Genomic DNA, 27,440 nt, shown 5'->3' with positions numbered 1-27,440 from the left:
GAGTGGCATAATGGCAGCTGGACCTCTCCAATCTTCATTCCAGGTCATTTGGTCATGAAACCAAAGTGTCCTAGAAGCCATGTATTAATAGAATAGGCCACATGTTGCTACTGCTAGCAGCCTGCATGACCTAAATGTGCTACTATGACCTGCAACATCTCTGGACATCCCATTGAACACATCTGGGATGTCATTGGTCACCAACTGCAAAGGAAGTTGCCACTAACCAATCTTGATGGTTTGTATGGCCAAGTAGATTTAGTGTCGCATAACCTTCCCCAGATAAGTATTAATATCCCCACTGATGATATGCCAAGGTGTGTAAGTGCATGTATGTCTGCGCCTGGTGCTCATTCCCTATACTGTATTTGAAATGTATCCCAACATTTGCTATCGATCCTTTGATTTCCATCATCATAGGTTTTTCTTCTCGGTGTTGCAATTTCCTAAACAAACTCCTAGGTGACATTAGATCATGCTGCTCAGTTCTCTTTGGCATGGTGCGCTGCCATTATCAGTATTTCAGTAGATGACTCCCAAGCAGCCTCTGACCTCACCGGTCCATGCGTATGAATCAGCAGAGTCATAATAGAAATTGTCAGGGATCTTACAAATAGGTAAATGTAATCTAAAATAAGTTCTAAAATGTTACTGTCGTTTCATCTATTCCTCATTCCTATTGTATCTGAGCTATTCTTTTAGCCATCTTGTTGTTAGTGTTCCTTTATTTTGTGAATTACGCCGGCTTTAAAAGTCTTCATTTTTGTTTGCCTTGTATGACTGCGGAGCAATGAAAGTGATTGCTGACCCATAAGAGTTTGCTTGACTGGTTTGACGCAATACATTCTTTTATTTAACAATTTTCTAAAAAGTTTTTTATAATCACTTTGTGACCTTAACGAAGGAAACGATAACTGCAGAAAAATGCCTGTAATAGCCTGAAATAACGTGAAATATTCTCCAGGAAAACGTATCATTTACTGTCTGGAAGATGAAAGGATCGTCTCCTCCAAAATCGAGCATGCCAACTCACTTTCTGAAATGTATCTTTGACTGTTATAAAAGAGATGCTGTATTCAATACTTCATACTGTGTAACAAATAGTCTAATGAAGGAGACGTATGAAAGGAAGTAGCAGGACTGAAGTATTGCACAACTACTGAAACCATGGACATACACGGTCTTGCATAAAAGGTACAAATTGTAGGGTAACACGGTGGTTCAGTGGTTAGCCTTGCAGCGCTGGCGTTCTGGGTTCAAATCTCGCCATGAACAATATCTGCAAGGAGTTTGTATGTTCTCTCTGTGTTTGCGTGGATCTCCTCCCATTCTACAAAGACATACTAATAGGGGAAAAAAAGTACATTGTGATACCTATATGGGGCTCACAATCTACAAAATAAAAAGTACACATTTTAGATTCCAACAGAATTTCTTTAGAATTTTAGATACAATGCAGCAATACCTAAGCACCACCACTAGGGTTAGCTTTAAAAAATATATACTGAGCTCTGTATCAAAAAAAAGAGAGCTCTGACCACTATAAATATGACCATTGAAGTTTAAATCTATTGTGATAAAAAATTTGCTCAAGTATGGGCAACTAAGAGGGGATATACAAGTTGAAATTCTACACCAAAAAGCTATGCTGTGCTGTGGGGCCCAAGCTAAAAGTTTGCTATGGTGCCCAGTCTTTGGTAGTTTTACCCCTGGAATCTGGATATGAGCACAGAACAGCTACTGGGGAGGCCAAAATACAAAGCATCATAGTCATGAACCAGCCATGTAGCCATTCTGACTCCTGATTTTTTTTTTCTAGCAGATTATTAAAAAATGATTATGAATTACTTATTGTTAAAGGGGTTTTCCAGGCAGAAAATCTTTTTTTAAAGGTCTGTTAATGCTATTAATGGGTTAATAAGTACACCCATATACCTTTAGCAGTGTTTGGAATGATTTCTGGGTGTTTCTGGTTGCTGCTTGCATTCTCTGCATTTGTAACTTCCTGATGTGTAGCTTCTTCACTAATTCCATCTCACTCAACCCCCCTCCTCTATCACTCTGTTAAGCTCCCCCTCCCTGTCTCATTAGCTAAGCTATACAGCCCATTACTAGCCCCTCCCACTCTCCCCTTCTCCCTATTCTAGTGATCCTGCCCATTACTAGACCCTCCCACCCTCCCCCTATCTCCCTAGCTAACCTATTCTGCCCGCTACTAGCAGAGAGGAAGAGGGGAGGAGCTGTTCAAAGAAAGGCTAGGTAAGTATTGATTGGAATGGTGGGGAGAGAGTAATTATGACATTCCATTTCGGGAAGAGGTGAAATGTAACGCCACTGGATTATCAATATATGGGTAAATATATATATATATATATATATATATATATATATATATATATATATATATATATATATTTTTAAAGGGATTCTACCATTTAAACATTTTTTTTTTTTTTGTGGATAAGATGTCGGAATAGCCTTTAGAAAGGCTATTCGTCTCTTACCTTTAGATGTGGTCTCCTTACAAATACCATTTTTTACCGGTATGCAAATGAGTTCTCCTGCACCGATGGGGGTGGGCCCCAGCACTCAAACAGAGATGAGGGCGTCCCCACCGCTGCCAGAGAAGTGTCTCCAAGCATCGACTCCTTCTTCATCCGCCGCTTCATCTTCAATGTCTTCCGGTGCAGGCTCATAACTTCTAGCAGAGCAGAGCAGACTGCACAGGCACACAGGCCATGGGAAAATGGATGCTAACTATACTGTGTAAGCGACCATTTTCCTGGGACTTGTGCGCCTGCGCAGTCTGCTCTGCTAGAAGTTACAAGCCTGCGCCAGAAGAAGACATTGAAGATGATGCAGCAGACGAAGAAGGAGGCAGCGCTTGGAGACACTTCTCTGGCAGCGGTGGGGACGCCCTCATCTCTGCAAGAGAACTCATTTGCATACCGGTAAAAACTGGTAATTCTGAGGAACGGCACGGCGGAGACCACATCTAAGGGTAAGATACGAATAGCTTTTCCAGAAAACCTTTTGGCCATTTGCAATAAAACATAAACTTTATTATAATAATAGTTACATTTTAGTTTGTTCACCCTTTGGATTGTGGCCGGTGATAGTTAGTGAAGTTGCTGTAATAATATAATGAATTCATTAATTTATTATTTTCCAAGTGTCATGTAGTTATGGGAATATCCATCAGTCTTGGTTTGTTATTGTTAAAGGAATTGTTTCAGCTTATCTGCTGGCAGCATATTCCCCAGAAAACAGCCATGTCACTTTTCCCCCTCCCCTTTGAGCAGCGCTGCCGCAGTTCATTTAAGCAGCCGTCCCTAGTTACAGCAGATTGGCCCATGCCAGACAGATAGTCATGGTACATACCTGCCATCTATTTACTGCTACAACCCAAGGAGGGGGTTACGCATTTGTAATGATCCTACTAATATTATAAATGTGAAAGTTTGTGTGTTTGGATGTTTGTAGATTTGGTTGTTTGTTCCCGAATCACGTCGAAGTGCCCCAACGGATTACAGTGAAATTGCACATATACCTCCAATGGCACCCGGAAAGAAGGATAGGTGCATTAACATCACCGTAGGATGGCGGATTTTCTAACGGCGAGCCCTGAAAGCATGGCTGGCGGAGGCTGAAGGACCTGCGATTTTGTCATTGCAGCCATGCGCACTGTTACCACATTGGACCATACGACGGAAGGGGCGGTGCTGTGGAAGCTCAGGCCGACTGCGGACCCTTCACGCCAATGTTTTTTTTTTTTTAATTAAATATAGATTGCGAGCAACCGGGGTTGTGACAGTGGGGTGTGGAGAGGGGGAAACCGTTGTCGCCGAAGAGGGGCCCGGTGTCGCGGCAGTTGGCGGGCGGAAGCAGGGTAGCGGCAGTGTGGGGGGGGGCAGGGTCGTGGCCGGGAGGGGGGGGGGAGGCAGGGTCAGGCAGTGCGGGAAGGGGGAGCCAGGGTCGCGCCAGGGGAGTTGGGTTTGGGGGGGAATGGCCACCAGGGTTGCGGCTGGGAGCCATGGGGAGGGGAGGCTGTAGTCGTGATACGAGTCGGGAGGGAGGAAGGGGAGACTGGGGTGGCGGGGGTGAGGAGCACGGGGTTGTGGGTAGTGGCGGGTCAGGGGAACTGGGAGGGGAGGCTGGGGTATCCGGGGGAGGGGGGAGGCAAGGTTTTGCGGCAGGGAGAGAAGAGGGAGGCCGGGGTAGCAGCAGTCACAAAGCAATAGTGGAGGGGCCAGAGCCGCGCTGCAGGTGGGTCGCGCAAGGAGGAAGTCTTGGACGAAGTCGCGGGTATTGCTAGTCATTTATAAACATACCATATATAACATATATATAAAAACCTTAGTATATAAATTACTTTATTTTATTCAATGTTCAAATGATCAGTTTCGTGTTAAAAAATTCATGTTAGTAATCCAAAAATTGCCAATTCTTGAGAATCCGCTTTAGCCTTAAATAATAAAAAGCTGATCTAGTTATTTGTTTTAAGGAGTCATCGATGGGATGTTATCAAACATTTATGGTATATGCGTAAGTTGCTGATTCATACATACATAATAGTGTTCTTTGTTATTGAGTTTCCTGGCACTACTTCATGTCAATATGTTATAAAGGAGACCAGCAGGAGAACATAAAATTGCTAATATCATTGTGTTGATTTATTGTGTTTTCAGGTTGCTGCTTTGAAATATCTACCTTCAGTTCTACAAGATGTGGAGACAGTGTTTGATGCCAGACTGCTTAGGTAACAATAAATAAATCTTATTTACTGTCAATGTCATAGGAGTCAGTTGTAAAAGGCAGGTTTAGCCGGCTGCTTCTCCTTCGCTGTGTAATCTTTCAGTTATAAAGGTTAATACATTTACCGATATAGATTATAATTAATTACTATAATTAAAAATAAGTTACCTTGATTACTAAAATCGCTGCTCACAGAATGGTAGAAATATAGCGGAACCTGATTTTGGTCGTATCCTGGAAAGTAGCATTGAAGCGGATATTCCCATCTTAGGATAAGGCCCCACAGGACGACCCGCAGGTATAAAGCGCTCTGGGAAAAGCTGCGGCGGGAACGCACAATGCGACGTTTTCCTCCGCAAACTTTCTGTTACAATTATATGTACGGGGAAGTCGTCGGCGTTTCCATAGATATAATTGACATACTGCGATTTCCAACACTGTGCTGGTTTTGGAAATCGTGCCATGTCCGTGCTGCGGTTTTTACCACAAAATGGGCATGGGATTCACAAGAATTCCATCCACTTTGCAGTCATTGTAAAACACCACTATTTTTCCCGTGGGTAAATCGCGGCATTTCCGGCCCGTGGAGCCCCAGCTTTAAGAAGCAAAGGCATATAGTTGGTGTATGCCATCACTTTATTCTGATCTAGGATGTCTGGGTCCCAAACTGGTCCTGAAATTGAGGAAGCCACAGCACTGGTGTACAGCAGCACTGCGCCCACTTCTAAGGGCTAGATCACACGGGGCAAGAGGGGGTGGATTTTGACTCGGAATCCACCTATGTAGACCGCTAGCTTCCTTTTTTCCGTTAACAGTTTGTTCCCACTCGCAGAAAAAAGAAGCGAGCTGCCCTTTCTTCAGGTGGATTCCGCAGCTGATTCAGCCCCGGCATCCGCCTCACGACACCACCTTCCGGACTAGGCCCATTCATTTGGGCCTAATCCGGAGCGGAAAGTTGCAACAGGATGCCAGTGCACTGCACCGGCATCCAGTCGCAACAGCTGCGATGGAATGTGTTCCCGCGGAACCCCGTGTGAACTAGCCCTTAAGCTTCTCCCTTATTGTCACTTTCCAGAATACCTCTCTGTGCAGCGAACTACAGCTGCCCCCATTCACTTGAGTTCTGCTCCTCAGAAGTAGGAGGAAAGTGAACAACTAAAACTTAGCGTTTATTAAAAATGTTCCTAAAATCAGGGAGAATGAAGCTGAGCTATACGATGCAACATATTGCAATATTACAGAATGTAACACAGTCTTAATATAAATAGGTGACAATTTAATAGTTGTATCCAGCTTTACAGGATCCAGAATACAGTGTGTATAGTCCTGATAGACTGGATGATATACCTCCAGTCAGGACTTACACATACAATATATAAAGAAAGTAAGTGCCTAAAAAGACGTGTCCTAAATAACAAGCCAGCGTGAATCATGTAGCTAATCCTAGACCATAGGCTTTAGGGAATCGCACCGATTCTGCTATTGTGAATCATCTCAAGCGGACAGAGGAACCCTGCATGTAGGGTTTTTCTGTCCGCTTGAGAAGTTGGACATCTTCTCTTGCGGACAGAGAAGGATGGGCACGGAGTGCAAAAGAACGCACCCGATGCCCATTCAAGTGAATGACAGGTGTCACGGACACATCTAGTGTCCGCTCCTAGTGTCCGTGACAGATTTTGAGCGGACACTAGGAGCGGACACTACATGTCGGACACCGACGGTAGTGTGAACGCCCCTTAATGAAATCTTGAATTTTATGCTCTCATATACTTACATAGAAACCAGGCGCTTCTTGCTGGTTTGTGGATCATCAGGTCAGTCTGCCGATCATATCACCAGCCTGGAAGCAAAAGGTGACCATATAGAGACTGAATAATGGGCATGATCAGTATATATTAGTATATCCTGCAGTGCTAAGGCATAATATATTGCTGCAGTGGGGCTTTATTACGTACATTACATTTACAAACAGTAATAGCTGTTCACAATATCACATCAATCTCATGTGAATTGTACATATTCCAAGAATCACCATGCAGTACAAGATTATACCTATCCACTGAAGAATGTTACATGTAACCAGAATTACAAACATTTTTCTTTCATTTTTCCCTTGTGTTTACTACATGCTCTTTACATTTTGTATTTTACAAAACCACCTTCAAAGAAGGAAGCAGAGGGGCAAAATGGTGGCTCAGTGGTTAGCACTGCAGTCTTGCAGCGCTGGAATCCTGGGTTCGAATCCTGCCAAGGACAGCATCTGCCAGGAGTTTGTATGTTCTGCCTGTGTTTGCGTGGATTTCCTCCCATACTCCAAAGATATACTGATTTCAGGATCATTTTTAAAATCCAATTTCCGATCATTTTCCATCCAAACTGATCCTGATTCCGATCCTAATGCAAGTCAGTGGGATTTTTTAATGATCGAAAATTGGATTTAAAAAATGATCCTGTTCACTACACAGCATGGAGTCCAAAAATTCAATTTTTGGACTTCACGCTGTGTAGTGATTAAAAAATCTCCCGGCTACTTAATCCCCCCCACTTACCTACACAGAATCGCTGTGGCTCCCCGTTGTCTCACTACTCTTCTCTCTGATTCACATGCCTACAGAGTGCTGTGCACACCTCCACCTCCCAGGCTAGTGTTACAAATGCTGGGAGAAGGTGGGGCTTGTTGTGGCTTAGGAGAGTGTGGGGCGGGTGAGTGTGGTGCATCACTCACATCTCCCCTCCCAGTTCCCGCCCACACTCTCCGAAGCCACAAGCCCCACCTTCTTCTAGCATCTGTAACACTAGCCTGGGAGGTGGGGGTGCGCACAGCGCTCTGCAGGCATGTGAAGTAGAGAGAAGAGGAGCGAGAACAATGGGGAGCGGCAGCGATTCTGTGCAGGTAAGTTGAGCGATCGGGATTGGAACCCGATTGCCATCATGAAATTTACTCGATCGCCAGCAGTGAATACATTCATTCTTCTCTTGTCCTACCAAAGTCATTTGTCCACACGTACAAAACTATCCCAGTAAGATCCTATTTCGTGATAATGCTTAATTCTTTCACAAAGGGAACTATCAAGTCTGTGTTCACTGACCATTGAGGTCTGTGAATAAAACAGATCCATTAAACACGTCAGGATGAGTCTTGGCTCGGCCGTGGGATAAACTCTAACAGAAAGTGTACACAGACTTAATGACGGTGCATTGTTTTATTGGAACCACTGACCCCCTACCCGCCTACTCTATTACCTCATCCCTGTTACCCAGAATTCATGAACTAGAGAGCTGGTTTTCATTACAGTAAGGACAGAAGGATTATAAATTACATAATACTAAATTCCAAATGAGAAAATTTTATGAACTTAGTTGTTTCCCATAGTAAGGGGAAGTCTGTAGAAGCACTTATTATTGAGAAAAAAAAACGGAAAAAAAAACCCTACAGTGTCAAATAACATTATGCATTTATAAACAATAAACTCCATGTTATTATGACAATTAAAATGTTGAACATATTAAAAAATAAATCAAATTTAACAATCGAAAATCTAATTAAACTATGCAGACATAAAGTAATTAAATCTGCCCGGATGGTTACAATGCGTGTAGGATGTCTCCAGAATGCAAAAATGTTCCTATTTTCTACACGACTTAGGATACAACAAAAACCTATTAAGTGTACCTGAGTAAATAAGATACCAATTTTTCTTTAGGCAATTTCGACAAGCATCAGAACGTTATCTTCATCATTCTTCTTATCTTTCGTGTGTGCTGTCATTGTGATATATGCATACATAAGATAATAACTTAATACGTTTATCACAATACAACAATCTCCTAATGTTCTAAAAATCATTGATAGTAAAGGGTTAACCAGCACTATGATATCGGGCTACACTCAAGTAGTGACATCACAGCTGTCTCATATGACCATGCCGTAGCTCAGTCCTATTTAAATCAATGGAGCTTAGCTGAAAAAAAACTAGCATTGCCACTATACACTATATCAGGGGTGCTCACACTTTTTCAGCATGCGAGCTACTTATAAAATGTCAAAATGATCTACTACTCACTACGGGTGTGCATACCTCCCAAGTTTTGAAGAACAGAAAGAGGGACAAAAAGTGCGGTGCACAAAGCGCACCGTGGCAAATTTAGCTCCACCCACTTTTATGTTAACCCCACCCTTTTTAATTCTTTTTTTTTTTTCATGTGCCCCCACACAATATAATCCTCCTACAGTCTCCCATACATTATATGTCCCCACATTATAATTAGAGATGAGCGAACAGTGTTCTATCGAACACATGTTCGATCGGATATCAGGGTGTTCGCCATGTTCGAATCGAATCGAACACCACGTGGTAAAGTGCGCCAAAATTCGATTCCCCTCCCACCTTCCCTGGCGCCTTTTTTGCACCAATAACAGCGCAGGGGAGGTGGGACAGGAACTACGACACTGGGGGCATTGAAAAAAATTGGAAAAAGTCATTGGCTGCCGAAATCAGGTGACCTCCATTTTAGACGAATAGTGGATTTCAAATCCGGGTCATATGAGAATGTGAACTTTGTGACTATGAGACAGGGATAGCTGTACAGGCAGGGATAGCTAGGGATAACCTTTATTTAGGGGGGAATGTTATTAAAAATAACTTTTTGGGGCTCTATCGGGTGTTTAATTGTGATTTTTGTGAGATAAACTTTTTCCCATAGGGATGCATTGGCCAGCGCTGATTGGCCGAATTCCGTACTCTGGCCAATCAGTGCTGGCCAATGCATTCTATTAGCTTGATGAAGCAGAGTGTGCACAAGGGTTCAAGCGCACCCTCGGCTCTGATGTAGCAGAGCCGAGGCTGCACAAGGGTTCAAGCGCACCCTCGGCTCTGATGTAGGAGAGCCGAGAGTGCACTTGAACCCTTGTGCACCCTCAGCTCTGCTACATCAGAGCCGAGGGTGCGCTTGAACCCTTGTGCACACTCTGCTTCATCAAGCTAATAGAATGCATTGGCCAGCGCTGATTGGCCAATGTATTCTATTAGCCTGATGAAGTAGAGCTGAATGTGTGTGCTAAGCACACACATTCAGCTCTACTTCATCGGGCTAATAGAATGCATTGGCCAGCGCTGATTGGCCAGAGTACGGAACTCGACCAATCAGCGCTGGCTCTGCTGGAGGAGGCGGAGTCTAAGATCGCTCCACACCAGTCTCCATTCAGGTCCGACCTTAGACTCCGCCTCCTCCGGCAGAGCCAGCGCTGATTGGCCGAAGGCTGGCCAATGCATTCCTATGCGAATGCAGAGACTTAGCAGTGCTGAGTCAGTTTTGCTCAACTACACATCTGATGCACACTCGGCACTGCTACATCAGATGTAGCAATCTGATGTAGCAGAGCCGAGGGTGCACTAGAACCCCTGTGCAAACTCAGTTCACGCTAATAGAATGCATTGGCCAGCGCTGATTGGCCAATGCATTCTATTAGCCCGATGAAGTAGAGCTGAATGTGTGTGCTAAGCACACACATTCAGCACTGCTTCATCAAGCCAATACAATGCATTAGCCAGTGCTGATTGGCCAGAGTACGGAATTCGGCCAATCAGCGCTGGCTCTGCTGGAGGAGGCGGAGTCTAAGGTCGCTCCACACCAGTCTCCATTCAGGTCCGACCTTAGACTCCGCCTCCTCCGGCAGAGCCAGCGCTGATTGGCCGAAGGCTGGCCAATGCATTCCTATGCGAATGCATACTTAGCAGTGCTGAGTCAGTTTTGCTCAACTACACATCTGATGCACACTCGGCACTGCTACATCAGATGTAGCAATCTGATGTAGCAGAGCCGAGGGTGCACTAGAACCCCTGTGCAAACTCAGTTCACGCTAATAGAATGCATTGGCCAGCGCTGATTGGCCAATGCATTCTATTAGCCCGATGAAGTAGAGCTGAATGTGTGTGCTAAGCACACACATTCAGCACTGCTTCATCAAGCCAATACAATGCATTAGCCAGTGCTGATTGGCCAGAGTACGGAATTCGGCCAATCAGCGCTGGCTCTGCTGGAGGAGGCGGAGTCTAAGGTCGGACCTGAATGGAGACTGGTGTGGAGCGATCTTAGACTCCGCCTCCTCCAGCAGAGCCAGCGCTGATTGGTCGAGTTCCGTACTCTGGCCAATCAGCGCTGGCCAATGCATTCTATTAGCCCGATGAAGTAGAGCTGAATGTGTGTGCTTAGCACACACATTCAGCTCTACTTCATCAGGCTAATAGAATACATTGGCCAATCAGCGCTGGCCAATGCATTCTATTAGCTTGATGAAGCAGAGTGTGCACAAGGGTTCAAGCGCACCCTCGGCTCTGATGTAGCAGAGCTGAGGGTGCACAAGGGTTCAAGTGCACCCTCGGCTCTCCTACATCAGAGCCGAGGGTGCGCTTGAACCCTTGTGCACACTCTGCTTCATCAAGCTAATAGAATGCATTGGCCAGCACTGATTGGCCAGAGTACGGAATTCGGCCAATCAGCGCTGGCCAATGCATTCTATTAGCCCGATGAAGTAGAGCTGAATGTGTGTGCTAAGCACACACATTCAGCACTGCTTCATCACGCCAATACAATGCATTAGCCAGTGCTGATTGGCCAGAGTACGGAATTCGGCCAATCAGCGCTGGCTCTGCTGGAGGAGGCGGAGTCTAAGATCGCTCCACACCAGTCTCCATTCAGGTCCGACCTTAGACTCCGCCTCCTCCAGCAGAGCCAGCGCTGATTGGCCGAATTCCGTACTCTGGCCAATCAGCACTGGCTAATGCATTGTATTGGCTTGATGAAGCAGTGCTGAATGTGTGTGCTTAGCACACACATTCAGCTCTACTTCATCGGGCTAATAGAATGCATTGGCCAATCAGCGCTGGCCAATGCATTCTATTAGCGTGAACTGAGTTTGCACAGGGGTTCTAGTGCACCCTCGGCTCTGCTACATCAGATTGCTACATCTGATGTAGCAGTGCCGAGTGTGCATCAGATGTGTAGTTGAGCAAAACTGACTCAGCACTGCTAAGTCTGCATTCGCATAGGAATGCATTGGCCAGCCTTCGGCCAATCAGCGCTGGCTCTGCCGGAGGAGGCGGAGTCTAAGGTCGGACCTGAATGGAGACTGGTGTGGAGCGACCTTAGACTCCGCCTCCTCCAGCAGAGCCAGCGCTGATTGGCCGAATTCCGTACTCTGGCCAATCAGCACTGGCTAATGCATTGTATTGGCTTGATGAAGCAGTGCTGAATGTGTGTGCTTAGCACACACATTCAGCTCTACTTCATCGGGCTAATAGAATGCATTGGCCAGCGCTGATTGGCCGAATTCCGTACTCTGGCCAATCAGCACTGGCTAATGCATTGTATTGGCTTGATGAAGCAGTGCTGAATGTGTGTGCTTAGCACACACATTCAGCTCTACTTCATCGGGCTAATAGAATGCATTGGCCAATCAGCGCTGGCCAATGCATTCTATTAGCGTGAACTGAGTTTGCACAGGGGTTCTAGTGCACCCTCGGCTCTGCTACATCAGATTGCTACATCTGATGTAGCAGTGCCGAGTGTGCATCAGATGTGTAGTTGAGCAAAACTGACTCAGCACTGCTAAGTCTGCATTCGCATAGGAATGCATTGGCCAGCCTTCGGCCAATCAGCGCTGGCTCTGCCGGAGGAGGCGGAGTCTAAGGTCGGACCTGAATGGAGACTGGTGTGGAGCGACCTTAGACTCCGCCTCCTCCAGCAGAGCCAGCGCTGATTGGCCGAATTCCGTACTCTGGCCAATCAGCACTGGCTAATGCATTGTATTGGCTTGATGAAGCAGTGCTGAATGTGTGTGCTTAGCACACACATTCAGCTCTACTTCATCGGGCTAATAGAATGCATTGGCCAGCGCTGATTGGCCGAATTCCGTACTCTGGCCAATCAGCACTGGCTAATGCATTGTATTGGCTTGATGAAGCAGTGCTGAATGTGTGTGCTTAGCACACACATTCAGCTCTACTTCATCGGGCTAATAGAATGCATTGGCCAATCAGCGCTGGCCAATGCATTCTATTAGCGTGAACTGAGTTTGCACAGGGGTTCTAGTGCACCCTCGGCTCTGCTACATCAGATTGCTACATCTGATGTAGCAGTGCCGAGTGTGCATCAGATGTGTAGTTGAGCAAAACTGACTCAGCACTGCTAAGTCTGCATTCGCATAGGAATGCATTGGCCAGCCTTCGGCCAATCAGCGCTGGCTCTGCCGGAGGAGGCGGAGTCTAAGGTCGGACCTGAATGGAGACTGGTGTGGAGCTATCTTAGACTCCGCCTCCTCCAGCAGAGCCAGCGCTGATTGGTCGAGTTCCGTACTCTGGCCAATCAGCACTGGCCAATGCATTTCTATGGGGAAAAGTTAGCTTGCGAAAATCGCAAACTGACAGGGATTTCCATGAAATAAAGTGACTTTTATGCCCCCAGACATGCTTCCCCTGCTGTCCCAGTGTCATTCCAGGGTGTTGGTATCATTTCCTGGGGTGTCATAGTGGACTTGGTGACCCTCCAGACACGAATTTGGGTTTCCCCCTTAACGAGTTTATGTTCCCCATAGACTATAATGGGGTTCGAAACCCATTCGAACACTCGAACAGTGAGCGGCTGTTCGAATCGAATTTCGAACCTCGAACATTTTAGTGTTCGCTCATCTCTAATTATAATGTTCCCTTCCAACTCCCCCACAGTATTACGTCCCTCTCCTGGTGCCCCAGTTTAAACTTGGGGAAACTAGAGAGGACATGAAACTGGGGCAGCTAGAAGCAGACATTAAACCGTAAGGGTAGCTGGAGGGGGACATTAAACTGGGGGCAACTAGAGGCAGGTCTCCATGGTTTAATGCGGGTTAATGTGGGAGCTAGAACAGAGGAGGGTTACCGTATTTTTCGGACTATAAGACGCACTGGACTATAAGACGCAGGTTTTAGAGGCGGAAAATAGGGAAAAAAAATTTTGAAGCAAAAACTGGTAAAATATTTCATATATGGGAGTTGTAGTTTTGCAACAGCTGCAAGGCCACATTGACAGGTGACCCTGCAGCTGTACGGGGATGCATAGAGCGTTTTTTTTTGCGGGGCCAGCTGTAATTTTTAGTTATACCATTTTGGGGGATATCTATTGCTTAGATCACCTTGTATTGAAAAAAAAACAGGAGGTGATTTAGAACTTTTATTTATTTCATATTTTTAAAGCTTTTTTTTTTTTTTTGTTACTATTTTATTCCCCCCCGGGGGCTTGAACCTGCGGTCACTTGATCGCAAGTCCCATAGACGGCAATACAACTGTATTGCTGTCTATGGGACATTCTGTCTATTAGTATTACGGCTGGTCATAGACCCAGCCGCAATACCAATACAGCAGTGACAGGCCTGGGAGCCTCATTAGGCTCCCGGCTGTCACCCGAACAGGTCGGCTCCTGCGATATCGCCGCGCAGGAGCCGGCCTGCAACTTTACAGGTACGGGGCCGGTGGGGACCGGCCCCGGGGGAGAAGGGGCCGCCGATACTGACCCGGCATCCGCTGTACTAGAGAGGTGGATGCCGGGGAGGGATAGACGCCGGGGCCTGAGACATCGCTACGATCCTCTGCCCTGCATGAAGCCAGCGGCGGGGGCACGGAGGAGCAGAATAGCATCACTCCTCCCGCTGCTGGCTTCATGCAGGGCAGAGGAGCGCAGCGATGTCTCAGGCCCCGGCACCTGTAATGGCGTCTATCACTTGCCGGCTTCCGCCTCTCTATTACAGCGGATGCCAGGCGCCACCTTCAGACTATAAGACGCACCCTTCTTTTCCCCAAAAATTTTTTGGGAAAAAAGTGCGTCTTATAGTCCAAAAAATACGGTAATTTTAGGGATTCTAATTATGGTGCGGAAGGGTTTACATTAGGAATTGTGATAGGTCTGTCTGAAAAGATGTGTCTTTAGTTTGCGCTTGAAGCTGTAGAAATTGGGAGTTAATCTGTCCGGGGTAGAGCATTCCAGAGAAGTGGTGCAGCTCGGGAGAAATCTTGTATACGAGCGTGGGAGGTTCTGATAATAGAGGATGCCTTATCTAGCCCTGCAGCATTGTAAGAATTACCCACCTTCTAATCATAATATGATGACTCTAGTCAATGATGTTTAAGCCATTGCATTACAATATTGCTAAACATGCTCTTTGTATCATTTTAGCCAGCTACTATTTGAGTTCTACACCTGCATTCCTCCTGATAAACTGCAACAGCAAAAAGTACAGTCTATGAATGAAATTGTCCGCAGTAACCTGTTCAAGAAACAAGGTAAGACAGTGGTCTTGATAATGATAAATACTTATCTGGTCAGTTCTGTATATACAGTGCATAAATAATGTAGTGAACATAACACATCAAGTTATGCCCCAATAATCAATACTAAAACCCAGAAATGTCTCCATAGTGAATGATGGTAGGTGCCAATAAGACCTATAGCAGCCAGCCGCTTTACTGTATGGCAGAGCTCGTACTGTTTATGTTGGAATCGATTATTAAAGTTGAATATAAATTGGCTGTTCAGGATGAATTCACACTCAGTTTGCAGGAAATGTTGAACATACGTCAGGAAGATTTTCTGATGTATTTCTCCTTTTATAATTTTGTTATTATTGCTGTATATCTTTAAAATTTTTAAAGAGACCTGAAAGTACTAATATCCTTACACTATATTATTTGATTTGTGAAAATTATATTAATAATATAATATAATAATAATAAATTTTATTTATATAGCGCCAACATATTCTGCAGCTCTGTACAATTTGTAGGGTTCAAATACAGACAGAAAGATACATAACAAAGAAAGTCATTTCACACAATGGAACTGAGGGCCCTGCTCACAAGAGCTTACAATCTATGAGGTAGAGGGGGTGACACAAGAGGTAGCAGGGGCGGCATTGCTTATACAGAGGTCAGACACTTTTGTAATAGAGGTGACTGTCATTACACAAACATAAAACTTTATTAGCCGTCACCAGTCATGTCCTGTAACATGTGGATGATGCTTGGTCATATAAAGTTAGCCTAAAATGGCATAAAATCATGTGAAGTAATGTGGGAGCGGGGACAGAGGAGGGTTAGATTTTGGGGATTCTAATGACAGTACGGAAGGGTTTACATTAGGAATTGTGATAGGCCTGTCTGAAAAGATGTGTCTTTAGTTTGCGCTTGAAGCTGTAGAAATTGGGAGTTAATCTGATTGTCCGGGGTAGAGCATTCCAGAGAAGTGGTGCAGCTCGGGAGAAGTCTTGTATGCGAGCGTGGGAGGTTCTGATAATAGAGGATGTAAGTTTTAAGTTTTAGGTCATTGAGTGAGCGGAGAGCACGGGTTGGGTGGTAGACAGAGATGAGGGAGGAAATGTATGGAGGTGCGGCATTATGGAGAGCCTTGTGGATGAGGGGGATAACTTTATATTTTATTCTATAATGAATAAGCAGCCAGTGTAGCGACTGGCACAGAAAGGGCGTATTCTGGAGATGTTTTTGAGGTGGAGGTGACATGAGCGTGCAAGTGATTCAATATGAGGAGTGAAGGAAAGGTCTGCCTCAAACATGACCCCGAGGCAGCGGGCCTGCTGCCTAGGAGTTATAGTAAGGCCTGAGACTACAATGGATATATCAGGGACAGATCTATTAGATGGTGGAAACAGTAGTAGTTCAGTCTTAGAGAGATTTAGTTTCAGATAGAGCGAGGACATTATATTTGAGACAGCAGAAGGACAGTCACTGGTGTTCTGTATTAGTGCAGGGGTGATGTCACGGGAAGATGTGTATAATTGGGTGTCATCAGCATAAAGATGGTACTGGAAGCCAAATCTGGTGTTGGTTTGTCCAATGGGAGCTGTGTAGAGAGAAAAGAGCAGGGGGCCTAGGATTAAGCCTTATGTAAAAAAGTAAACTGAGTTTTTGATGGGAGAGAACAATGAAGTTAAAGAAACTGTGGGGGATCTATCACTGGGGTCTTTAGTGTGTATGAATTTACTACACTGTCTACCAATAAGTATTTGGACCCCCATACAAATGAAGATATCTGCGGTCGTGATGTACATCATGCCTTCTGCCGTTATATAGGAAACAGAATTGGCATTAGTCGCAAGATGCCATGAAGTGCAGAGTTGTCCGATTTCGAGAAAGGGGTAATTGTCGGGTACCACAGAAATGGTCAATCCATAAGAGACATAGCAAGTGAACTTAATTACCCAAAATCGACAGTGGCCTATGTGATTATGAAGTGGAAGGTGAGCGGTGATTGTCGGAATGTGCCCCGAGTCGGCAGACTCCGAAACTGGGAGATAGAGACCGTGCTGGCCAGAGAAACTGCACCCAATCGATGGCTCACATACACCAGGAGTTTCACCAGGCATCCGGGAGTATTGTGTCAATCAATACCATCTGTAAGGAAACATCTGTTGGGGTCTACCAACTATTGTATTGGAATAAATGTTGTTTTCTATTCTACCACAGGTGTCCAAATACTTATTGGTAGACAGTGTATATATTGGCTACAGCAGACCATCATATTAACCCAATTGAGGCCAAAAGGGTGGGTTGGGGCCTAGGGATACATTTGACGTACATTGTACCTCAGGAGCTCTCAGTCCCTAAGACAAATAGACACTGATAGGTTGATACAGAAGAATCTTCAGCAGATTTTGAGATGGATTCTTCTTCAGGGTCGGCTCCAAAAGCCTCCAATTGAAAACAATGTGATGGGCGCAGTGAAACAATAAGTGTCCTGTCATACGTTGCCACAGTTTTTTTGGCATGAGGCGGACACTTGACTAGCCCCATTGAATATAAGGTTAATCAACCTGCAAACCCTTCAGTGAGTTCAAATATGAACAGAGACTTACTTCAATGGGACTACTGCAAATCAAACCAAGTTTTGACCCCATGTGGCTCACAATATTTCTTACAACTGTTGCTACTTCTAATAGTAACTTCTTTCTAGCTGTGACAATTCTGCAATTGTATGCATTCCTCAAAGTGTTGGTGATGATGATATATTCATGTAGGTATTTCTATGCAGTTTCTCCTCATTAATTCAGTCTAGGATTACTTTTTTTTTCTTTTATTATGACAGTATGTTTTTTACATATTCCTTTCCATTTTCTTCCAATCTTCTTAGCCAACATTCAGTATCAGACTTAATATTCACAAGGCGTTATGCCCTACACAGTAGTCAACATCTTGAAAACAGAATTAGCAGTTCAGACCTTTCTCTGGCTTGTTATACGGCTCATAAAAAGCATGAAAACATATGAAAATATGATTCAATATTTCCCTTTCCATTAATGAAATTATACAGTCTAATTATCAATTTAATAAAATGTTTCAAAATGCGTTTCCTTAGAATTGTGGAATTATACTTTATCAAGTCATAATTATGTAAGTTTTGTTACATGATGTGAATGAGGTCTTATTTTGGCTTCTGAATCCATTGATACACCGGTTGGCGTGAACTATATATAGAAGCTCTTTTTCATATTTCTTCTAGCCTGATTTTGTATCTAATTAGTTTAGTAATGAATCAGCACAGACCTGGCATATGAGAAATTGGCACTTGAAAAATTTCAATAAAAACCTATTGAGTCGAAGCTAGTTGGTATGAGTAAGTGCTATGCGAGTTACTATTCTGCTATATGACTAATAGCACTCATGACATATGTAATGTAAAAGGATCTTTGATTTCTACTTCTGACATGCTTCTCCTCGTGTATTTTTTGTTGTCAACAATATGTATTATTAAAATGTTTAAACTAGGCCTGAAGGCAAAATCCCTACAGTATAATACTGTGTAGAGGGCACTATGCCATACATAGAGAAACTAAGTATGAGGTTTTGCGAGTTTAGACTTGGAAGCTGGGCATACATTAAGGTTGAGTGATCAAGATCGGGAAAGATCGGATCCCGATCGGTGATCGAGCAAAATTCACGATAGCAATCGACTGTTAAATAATCGAAAATCGTATTTTAAAAACGATCCTGAAATCTCAAGATCGGCTCAACCCTATTCATGTATATATCATCGATAGGGTTGAGCGATTCGGAGAGATTGGATCCCGAACGGCGATCGAGCAAATTTCACGATCGCGATTGGCTGGAAAATGATCAAAAATCAGATTTTAAAAAATGATCCTGAAATCTCAAGATCAGTTCAACCCTAAACTACCTGTATCTGATCTCCACATTAGAGTCATCCATATAGTAGAAAAAGGAGGCAATGGGCGCACTGGTCCAAACAATTATCTTTATTTATCACATGACTAGAGATGAGCGAACAGTAAAATATTTGATATTTGATATTCGTTTCGAATAGCCCCTCAATATTCGACTATTCGAATGAATATCAAACCCCATTATAGTCTATGGGGAAAAAATGCTTGTTTCAGGGGATCCCAAGTCCACTATGACACCCCAGGAAATGATGCCAAAACCCTGGAATGCAACTGGGACAGCAGGGGAAGCATGCCTGGGGGTCAGTGTATTACATCGGGATCCCTATCAGCTTGCGATATGCGGCAGCTGACTTTTTCCCATAGGAATGCATTGACCAGCGTTGATTGGCCGAATGCCATACAGAGTACAGAATTTGGCCAATCAACGCTGGTTCTGCCGGATGCTCGTCTGTGAGGAGGCGGAGTCTAAGATCGGACCAGAATGGAGACTGCTGTGGACCGATCTTAGACTCCGCCTCCTGCGGCAGAACCAGCGTCGACTGGCCGAATGCTGTACTCTGTTTGGCATTCAGCCAATCAATGCTGGTCAATGCATTCCTATGCCAAGATGTAGCAGTGCTGGCCTTGCGTTCAGCTCGAATACAACGGAGATGCTGCCGAGCTGAGCGCACGGCTAGCATTGCTACACCGGAGATGTGAACCCTGCTGCACACTCAGCACTGCTGCATCAGAGATGTAGCAGAGCTGAGTGTGTGCTGAACCCTTCTGCACACTCAGCTCTGCTGCATCAGAGATGCGCTGAACCCTGCTGCACACTTAGCTCTGCTGAGATGCAGCAGAGCTGAGTGTGCAGCAGGGTTCAGCAGTTCTCCGGTGTAGCAGCGGTTCTCTGGTGTAGCAGTGCTGGCTGTGCGCTCAGCTCAGCTGCATCTCCAGTATAGCCAAGCTGAGCGCACGGCCAACACTGCTACACCGGAGAAACGCTGCTACACCGGAAAACTGCTGAACCCTGCTGCACACTCAGCTCTGCTGCATTGTGGCCCCTGCATACACCATTATGCCCCATAGTGGTCCCTACACACACCATTATGCCCCATAATGAACACCCATGAACAATTATTAAACTCTGGGGTCTTTTCAGACCCCAGAGTATAATAATTGGAGACCCTGAAAGTAAGACTCCACAAACAGAAACCTGAATGCACATGTGAACAGGGCCTAAACATCACATTATAAAACACAATTCTAGTATGTATAATGGTAGACATGTATAGAACCAAAAAAAAGATAGATAGATAGATAGATAGAAGACAGATACAGACATTGATATGCTGTATATACCTACACATATACACATCTACTCACACACATACATTCATATACAACATATACACACACCTATTTACACACATACAGGACTCACACAGTATACTGTATAAGACACATAATGTAAACACATATCCACATCTATACATATTTTATCAAAAAATATACTTACATGTGGCTGTGCAGCTCTGTCTAGCAGTGAAGAGAGCAGATACATCGCTCAGGATACTGAGGAGGGACGGTATAGGAAGCTGCTGTGTGCAGAAGCTTTTACAAGAAGCATCTGCAGCCCTGCATCTACTGCCGATCTTCTACTTATGGTAGGGAACATATGGGGCCCTTGAGGGTGTGGGGATATTAAGGAGCCTATTAAGGAAATAAAAACCCGCTGTCGCCGGGCCCCTAATGTCCCGGGCCCTGTGACACTGCTACCACTGCTGCCACAGTAGTTACGCCACTGCACAAAATATACAGGCAGATATAATACTAATAATGACCGACTGGCACAGTGGGGTAGAGGGCCCTGCCCGCAAGGGCTTACAATCTATGGGGGAAGGGGGTAGAGACAGAAGGAGAGGGGCAGACTGTACAGATGGCAGTGCGGTGATAGTGTTATTGGAGGTTGTAGGCCTTCCTGAATAGGTGAGTCTTCAGGGCATTATTCATCCTTTAATATTTATATTTCTAGGTACAGCGTCTAATATTACTGCTGTGATCCACATTGAAACATTGCATGAAAATCACTGCTGTATACACAACCTTATATCTGTTTGGAAAGCTTTGTATTCATAACTACCCACAGCTATGATGTTGTCCCTTCATCTTTTCAGTGTGTTTCCACCAGTGCCCATAGATCCTGCCTGTATCTTTCATATCTTTTTCTATTGCGTACATTTTTGATGAAAAGAAGTTTTATCTTGCCCTTACAGGGGTCGATTCCCCCTGAGATCTATTATTTGCCAAAATGTATTTAAATTTTCCAGAGAGCTCTCATGTGTAAAGTAAAACATCTATGGCATTTAGTCAGCTGCCGGTATTAAATGGAAGTTTGTTCAGATCCTGTGATGTCTCCTACTCATTTATGATGAGCTAACTCATATTATGTGTTGCAGAAAGCCAGATGAATCCATTCATTGTGTCCTGCAGTTCCTTTTTTCAGCTAAAGAGCCTTCCATTTAATTGTACACGTTTACGTCTCAACAGGTGTCTGTTTCAATAGTGTTTAGCGGGATACAGTAGAAAAATGATGACGATGATGCAGTCACTATCAAATAGCTTTTTTTAGTATCTTGATCTATAATAATAACTTGCTGTCATTCAGAAGCCTCAATCATGGATCCATGCTGAGGGGTAAATTTGTCAGATACATGCCTTTCCCTAACCCTACCATTACCCTGGCTTCCAAGTGCAAGGTGGTATTGTGTTCTCAGCTGAGAGTCAAGACCTAATGACTGAACAGATGCAACTAAATTGTGTCAGCCGCAGTGCCTCTATAATCCAACACACATCTCTTCCCTTTCTCTTCGCTTTCTACCCCTATAACTTACACATGAATACCAGCTGTTAATATGTACTGTGGGGAAGGTAGCTCAGTAGTAGCAATGGTGTGGACCCAACCAGTCAGAGGCAGGGGCATAATATCTTATGCAAAGAGGGTTTATTTAGAAAAACAGCAAAATAAATAAACCCTCACTTCAGGCACAAAACAAGCAAAATAAAAAACAGCCTTAACTTTAGGCAAAACTTCAAACAAAACCCTGCTCGTCCGAACACTAACTAAACGGTAATATACTAACTATACGTGTCGATTACTACCAACCATCCAAACAAAATAGCACAATATGGTCTCACCAGACTATCAGTATTTTTAGAACAGACCCAGGTGCCTCCACTCACTCCCTTTTATGGCCCAGTAATGAGCCCAGGACCCACACCTGGTCTGACGCCTACTCAAAACCCGCACTGTACCACACATATGTCAGAAACCTGGGGAGATATACCAGGACACCAGCACTCTTCTGGACTTCTGGAACACTCACCAGGGATACGCATCTTGCAGACGCAATCTATCATGTGTATCAGAATATATGTGTGTAGTAGTGCCAAGATCCAGTGCTAGACTAGAGTACTGTGGACACAGCAGATGCAATTATTCTGAAGATAAGATATGTACATAATAAATCATGCTGTTATTATGGTGTACATAGGATATATTATTACTCAATTTCAGTAGGATAAACAAAGGTGTAGCTATTGGGGGTGTAGCAATAGCAGTTACTACCAGGCCCTGGACTGTGAAAGTTCCAAAGGTCCCTTTGCCATGTCAAATACAAGCTACGTAGGGACCCCATTCAAGCTTCAAGATGTTTTTGACTATAAAGCAACTTCCAAAGACCATGTTGACATAACCAGGATTCTGTAAGTATTTAGGTGTAGATTCCAGTGGATTCTACCCAGTTGTATCTGAACTCCTTTAGCCTCCAAAATTTTCTTGACAAGGTTAGAGGCCCTAACAGTACCAATGGATACTCCATTGGGCCCAGATTCAAATACAGTAACGACAACAATCAAAGCTAATTTTCTGAAGGACTAAAAAGGGCTAGTTCACACAGGGTTCCGCGTATACACATTCTGTTGCGGCTGCCGTGAGGGGAGGTCGGTGCAGTGCACTGTCATCCTGTGGTGGATTAGGCCCAAACGAATGGTCCGGAGCCTCGCGCCGTGGAATCCACGGCAAGATAGGGCAGCTCGCTACTAGCTAGCAGAAAAAAAGAAGCGCCCAGACTGTACCCAAATTCTCAATGATGATAAAAAAAAGAGTCAAAGTTTTGGATTTGAGCTAAAAACACCTAAAATGAAGAAGGCAAGAAACAGTTTCATGTTCTGTAACTGTACAAACACTTGAGCCCTAAAAGTTTTAATCCTTTAAGTGCGTCAGTATAATTAGCATACAGTACTTTGGTGTGTGAAAGTAAAGCTTTTGTAACTACTGTAGCATTTACGCTAAGTAGCTTATTAGCATGTAAATCCGCAAGTTGTTAAGTTATTCTAGAAACACCGACGCTGCTTAACAACTTTATATTAAATCCATTTATATTTAAAGAGAAATATGCTCCAGATCTTATAGAAGTCTTTGGATCCGTATATTGGAATCAGGTTTTTGTTGTAATATTTTATCATTTCCAGAAACAGTGTCCATAACGTTTTTTGATTGCCAAAGATTGGCACATACACCTTACTAATATAATAACTCTTATTTACGGTATAAAAATTAAAACAAAAAAAACCTTATACGTGCAAAAAAATGGAAACAATCCACAATGTCCCCATAACTGTAAAATATACCCCATGATTCCTGGTGCTATATAGAGATGAGCGAGTAGTACTCGATCGAGTAGGTATTCGATCGAATACTACGGTATTCAAAATACTCGTACTCGATTGAGTACCACTCGCTATTCGAATGTAAAAGTTCGATGCAGAACCAGCATTGATTGGCCAATCAACGCTGGTTCTTCTCCTACCTTTAGAAGTCTTCTCTGTGCAGCATCCCCGCGGCGTCTTCCGGCTCTGAATTCACTCTGCCAGGCATCGGGCCTGGGCAGAGCCGACTGCGCATGTCTGCTTGTAGTGCGTGCATGCGCAGTTGGCTCTGCCCAGGCCCGATGCCTGGCAGAGTGAATTCAGAGTCGGAAGATGCCGTGGGGACGCTGCAAGGAGAAGACTTCTCGGAGGATCCAGCCCGACCCTCACTCGTGGACTTGGTAAGTGTAATTGGATCGAACGTTGCCTACCCCTGAAACGAGCATTTCCCCCCCCCATAGACTATAATAGCGTCCGATATTCGATTCGAGTAGTCGAATATTGAGGGGCTACTCGAAACGAATATCGAACCTCGAACATTTTACTGTTCGCTCATCTCTAGTGCTATACATTTTATTGATTAATACTATTTATCACAGTTTTACCAGTTTTTAATCCATTGAGATAAAGTAGAAGTAAGATATGCTAAATATTACTAAATATATTAGTTATATCCTCTAGACATATATTATCAGCCACGTAGTCCCGGCAGCCAGATTGTTATATGGGTAATAATTCAATCAGGTAATTCTGGTGGTTAATCTACACAGATAGAAGGATTTCTCAAATCAACAAAGAGGTTTCTATCTAAAATTAAAGTGTAAGGGTAAATTGACACTACCATTATTTATTCCTTTCATAAGGTGTCTGTCTGCATTCAGCCCAATGTAAAAGACATGTTGGGAGCTTTCTTCTGTCATGTGTTTAACTTTTGTAATGGAAGAAATAGTCCTGCGAGCATAACCTCTCTTAAGCTACGGTTAATGTCCATTGCTGTCATCCTATGACCGATGACAGCAATGAACATTAATAACAGTAGTTGAATATAGCCTGTCGTTTTATGTTTTTTTCTGCTGTTGTGTAGGGAGGAGTTTGCTGACCATTTTTGTACTTGTATGGATATACTTTATGAACTGCATGTTATTATTGCACCTCCTTTTAGCAGAAAGCAAGTACTGGAGCTCCCCCTAGCAACTTACTTATGTGTTCCACCTGATGTGTTCCACCTGGAAGGAGTCCGCATGAGGACCCTCTCGGACAGAATACAAGCGCAACTGCAAGCACTGTGCAGTTCAAGCGCACGGACCCCATAGACTATAATGAGGTCCGTGCGCTTGAACTGCACAGCGCTTGCAGTTGCACTTGTATTCCGTCCGGGAGGGTCCTCATTCGGTCTTCTTCCAGTTGGAACACATCAGCATGTGTGAACCGTCCCTAAGTCTTACTAGGTAGATCTGTCCAGTATTCATCCAGTAGACAATATAGCAAATGCCTGCTATATAAGACAGCAGTATATGCAGTTTTGTAGCACATAGAAAAGAGTTTGCTGATGTTTGAGCACCCAGTCAGGAATGTAGTTTGCATGACATATTAAGATCACATTCCCAACTTTGCAACTTCTCTACTTTTGTTATAGCTAGTGCTGCAAACAGAATCAGAAGCACTTTTTCTTGGTGCTATAAAACCAGAGATACAGCTATTTGAAATTATCCTCCCGCTTTGACATATGCTATATGTGAATTGTGGGGAAGTTAGTTCAGTAGAGGCAGTGGTGCGGACCCAAACAGTCAAGACAGGGACACAAAATATGCAGCAAACTGGTTTATTTAGAAAAAAAAAAAACAGGAAAATAAATAAACCTTGACTTCAGGCACAAAATAAACCAAACTAAATACAGCCTTAACTTCAGGCAAAAAAACTAAACAAAATAAAAACCTGCTCGTTTGAGCGACAAACGAGACAGTAGGTTAGCCTGACTATGCGTGTGGCTTCCAGCCACATGAACAAAACAAAAACAGGAGCAATATTGTCTCATCGGACTCAGGGTTACAGGACAGAACCATACATTTCCTTTCACCTCATGGAACTGCCCTGCAATGTAGGAGCTGCAGCCTTTTCTGGCCCAGTAATAAGCCAAGGATCTACACCTGGGCTGAGGCCTACTCGTGATCTGCCCTGGACCACACATATGTCAATAATCTGGGGCTGATATATCTGGACTCCAGCACTCTGCCTGTCACCTTCTCACAGAATGTACACCAATCTTCCTAGCAGTGCTTAGCTATTGCATTGCTAGGGAGAACTTGTTTTCTGCTAAAAGAAAGCATAATTGGTTAATAAAGTATATCAAAGTATATAACTCTACAGAAAAACCCTCTCTGGACAACACAAATGTCAAATAGCAAATACCCATTTTATATAGCTCAAAATTGGTTCAAAAACTAAAAACCATTACTCACCTCACCTATCCATCTCTTCTCTCACTCCAACGTTGTCTCTATCTCTTACTGGTCTCTGCTTTTTGACACCTGTCAACACACAGAAAATTCCACTGGGCCACCACTGCGGTAGAGGAGCCAACATTTTCTGTATGTCAAGAGGGACCAGTTGAAGAAATGGACAATGTTGGAATTGGGGCAGACCGGGATCTGTGAGATGAGTAATGCTTTTTATAATCTATTCTGAGCTACATAAAAATATTTTTACCTTCCAGAATAAAAATTAGTGTCAAAATATCTTGATTGCATTTTTCTATGATGTCTTAAAGAGTGTTGATTATGTAAATTGAGAATTGAACCATTTCTCTTTGTGTTGTGTAGTGACAGGAATCTTAGAGTAAATTTTCATCTAATGTCTTCCCAGTACTAAAACCTCCCACTTCCTCCCCCTATCCCCGGGGACATCATCATCGCTATTGTCTACCAACAAAACTAAAGCTGTTCAGTAAAAAAAAGTTTTCTATTTCATTTTCTTAGAACGGCTTTCTTAAAATTGTCTGTCACTTTTTATTCCATTCATCCAAATTTCTTATTTTATGTATTTTCTCCTACGTTCTACTTAAAATAAGATGCAAATTCACTTCACAGACATTGTTCTTTATGCTGGCCAGGCAATAGAGGGCAGTTGACACTTTTGGCCTGATTTTTCTAGAATCTAGAAAACTGTGAGGAATAAATATACAGTATAGAACTTTATAATTATACAAACAATAACACTTATTTTCTGAACACCCCCTTTAATTGTTTGGGTATTTGTAGTCTATATTAATACATAGTCAGTTTTATACCCCGAAACCTCTCTATAATATAGGGATTAGTTACGATTGATGTTGCTGAAGTGTACTTTAGATCAGGCATACCTCATGCATTTACTTTACACTGTTACTCGCCCCAGATTGTACTAATTTTAGAATCTGGAATTTTACCCAGTATTTTCAGGCATATTGGGTAATATTTGGGTATTCAGGGCTTGGCCAGCGTAGAGGAGTTTGAAGCTCTTAATAGCCCGACTTTGCTGATAAAATTCCAACAAAAATTGGAGTTTGTGTAAATTGACATTAACATGTAAAACCTTTCTGCACCTGTCCAGAAAGCAGAACATGGACCCATTATTGGGCTAGTTGTTCAAGTGGGAGAGACCAAAGGTGTTATCTCTTTGCATTATAAGATTCTCTTAGGCAGTGCATAAATAGGGCCGTAACGTGCCGGAACTCAGTTCTGGCATAAAGACAAACTGTTTTTCAGGGTTCCGGTATAAAGAATCCCACAAACACTG

General features: G+C 43.6%; 1 protein-coding gene across 1 annotated transcript in view; it reads left to right on the top strand.

Annotated features, from left to right (window-relative positions):
- DOCK2 (dedicator of cytokinesis 2) overlaps positions 1-27,440 on the top strand; it is a 522,773-nt gene that overhangs the window by 177,408 nt on the left and 317,925 nt on the right. Inside the window, exons 24-25 of the mRNA XM_075274736.1 lie at positions 4,689-4,759; positions 14,960-15,066. Coding sequence (XP_075130837.1) covers positions 4,689-4,759; positions 14,960-15,066 — 178 coding nt within the window. The remainder of the gene's footprint in view (positions 1-4,688; positions 4,760-14,959; positions 15,067-27,440) is intronic.

The sequence above is a fragment of the Leptodactylus fuscus genome, chromosome 5 (assembly GCF_031893055.1).
Source record: "Leptodactylus fuscus isolate aLepFus1 chromosome 5, aLepFus1.hap2, whole genome shotgun sequence".
NCBI classification, from domain to species: domain Eukaryota; kingdom Metazoa; phylum Chordata; class Amphibia; order Anura; family Leptodactylidae; genus Leptodactylus; species Leptodactylus fuscus.
Note: the sequence above shows the minus strand (reverse complement) of the source record. Positions and strands in the feature narration are given on the sequence as shown.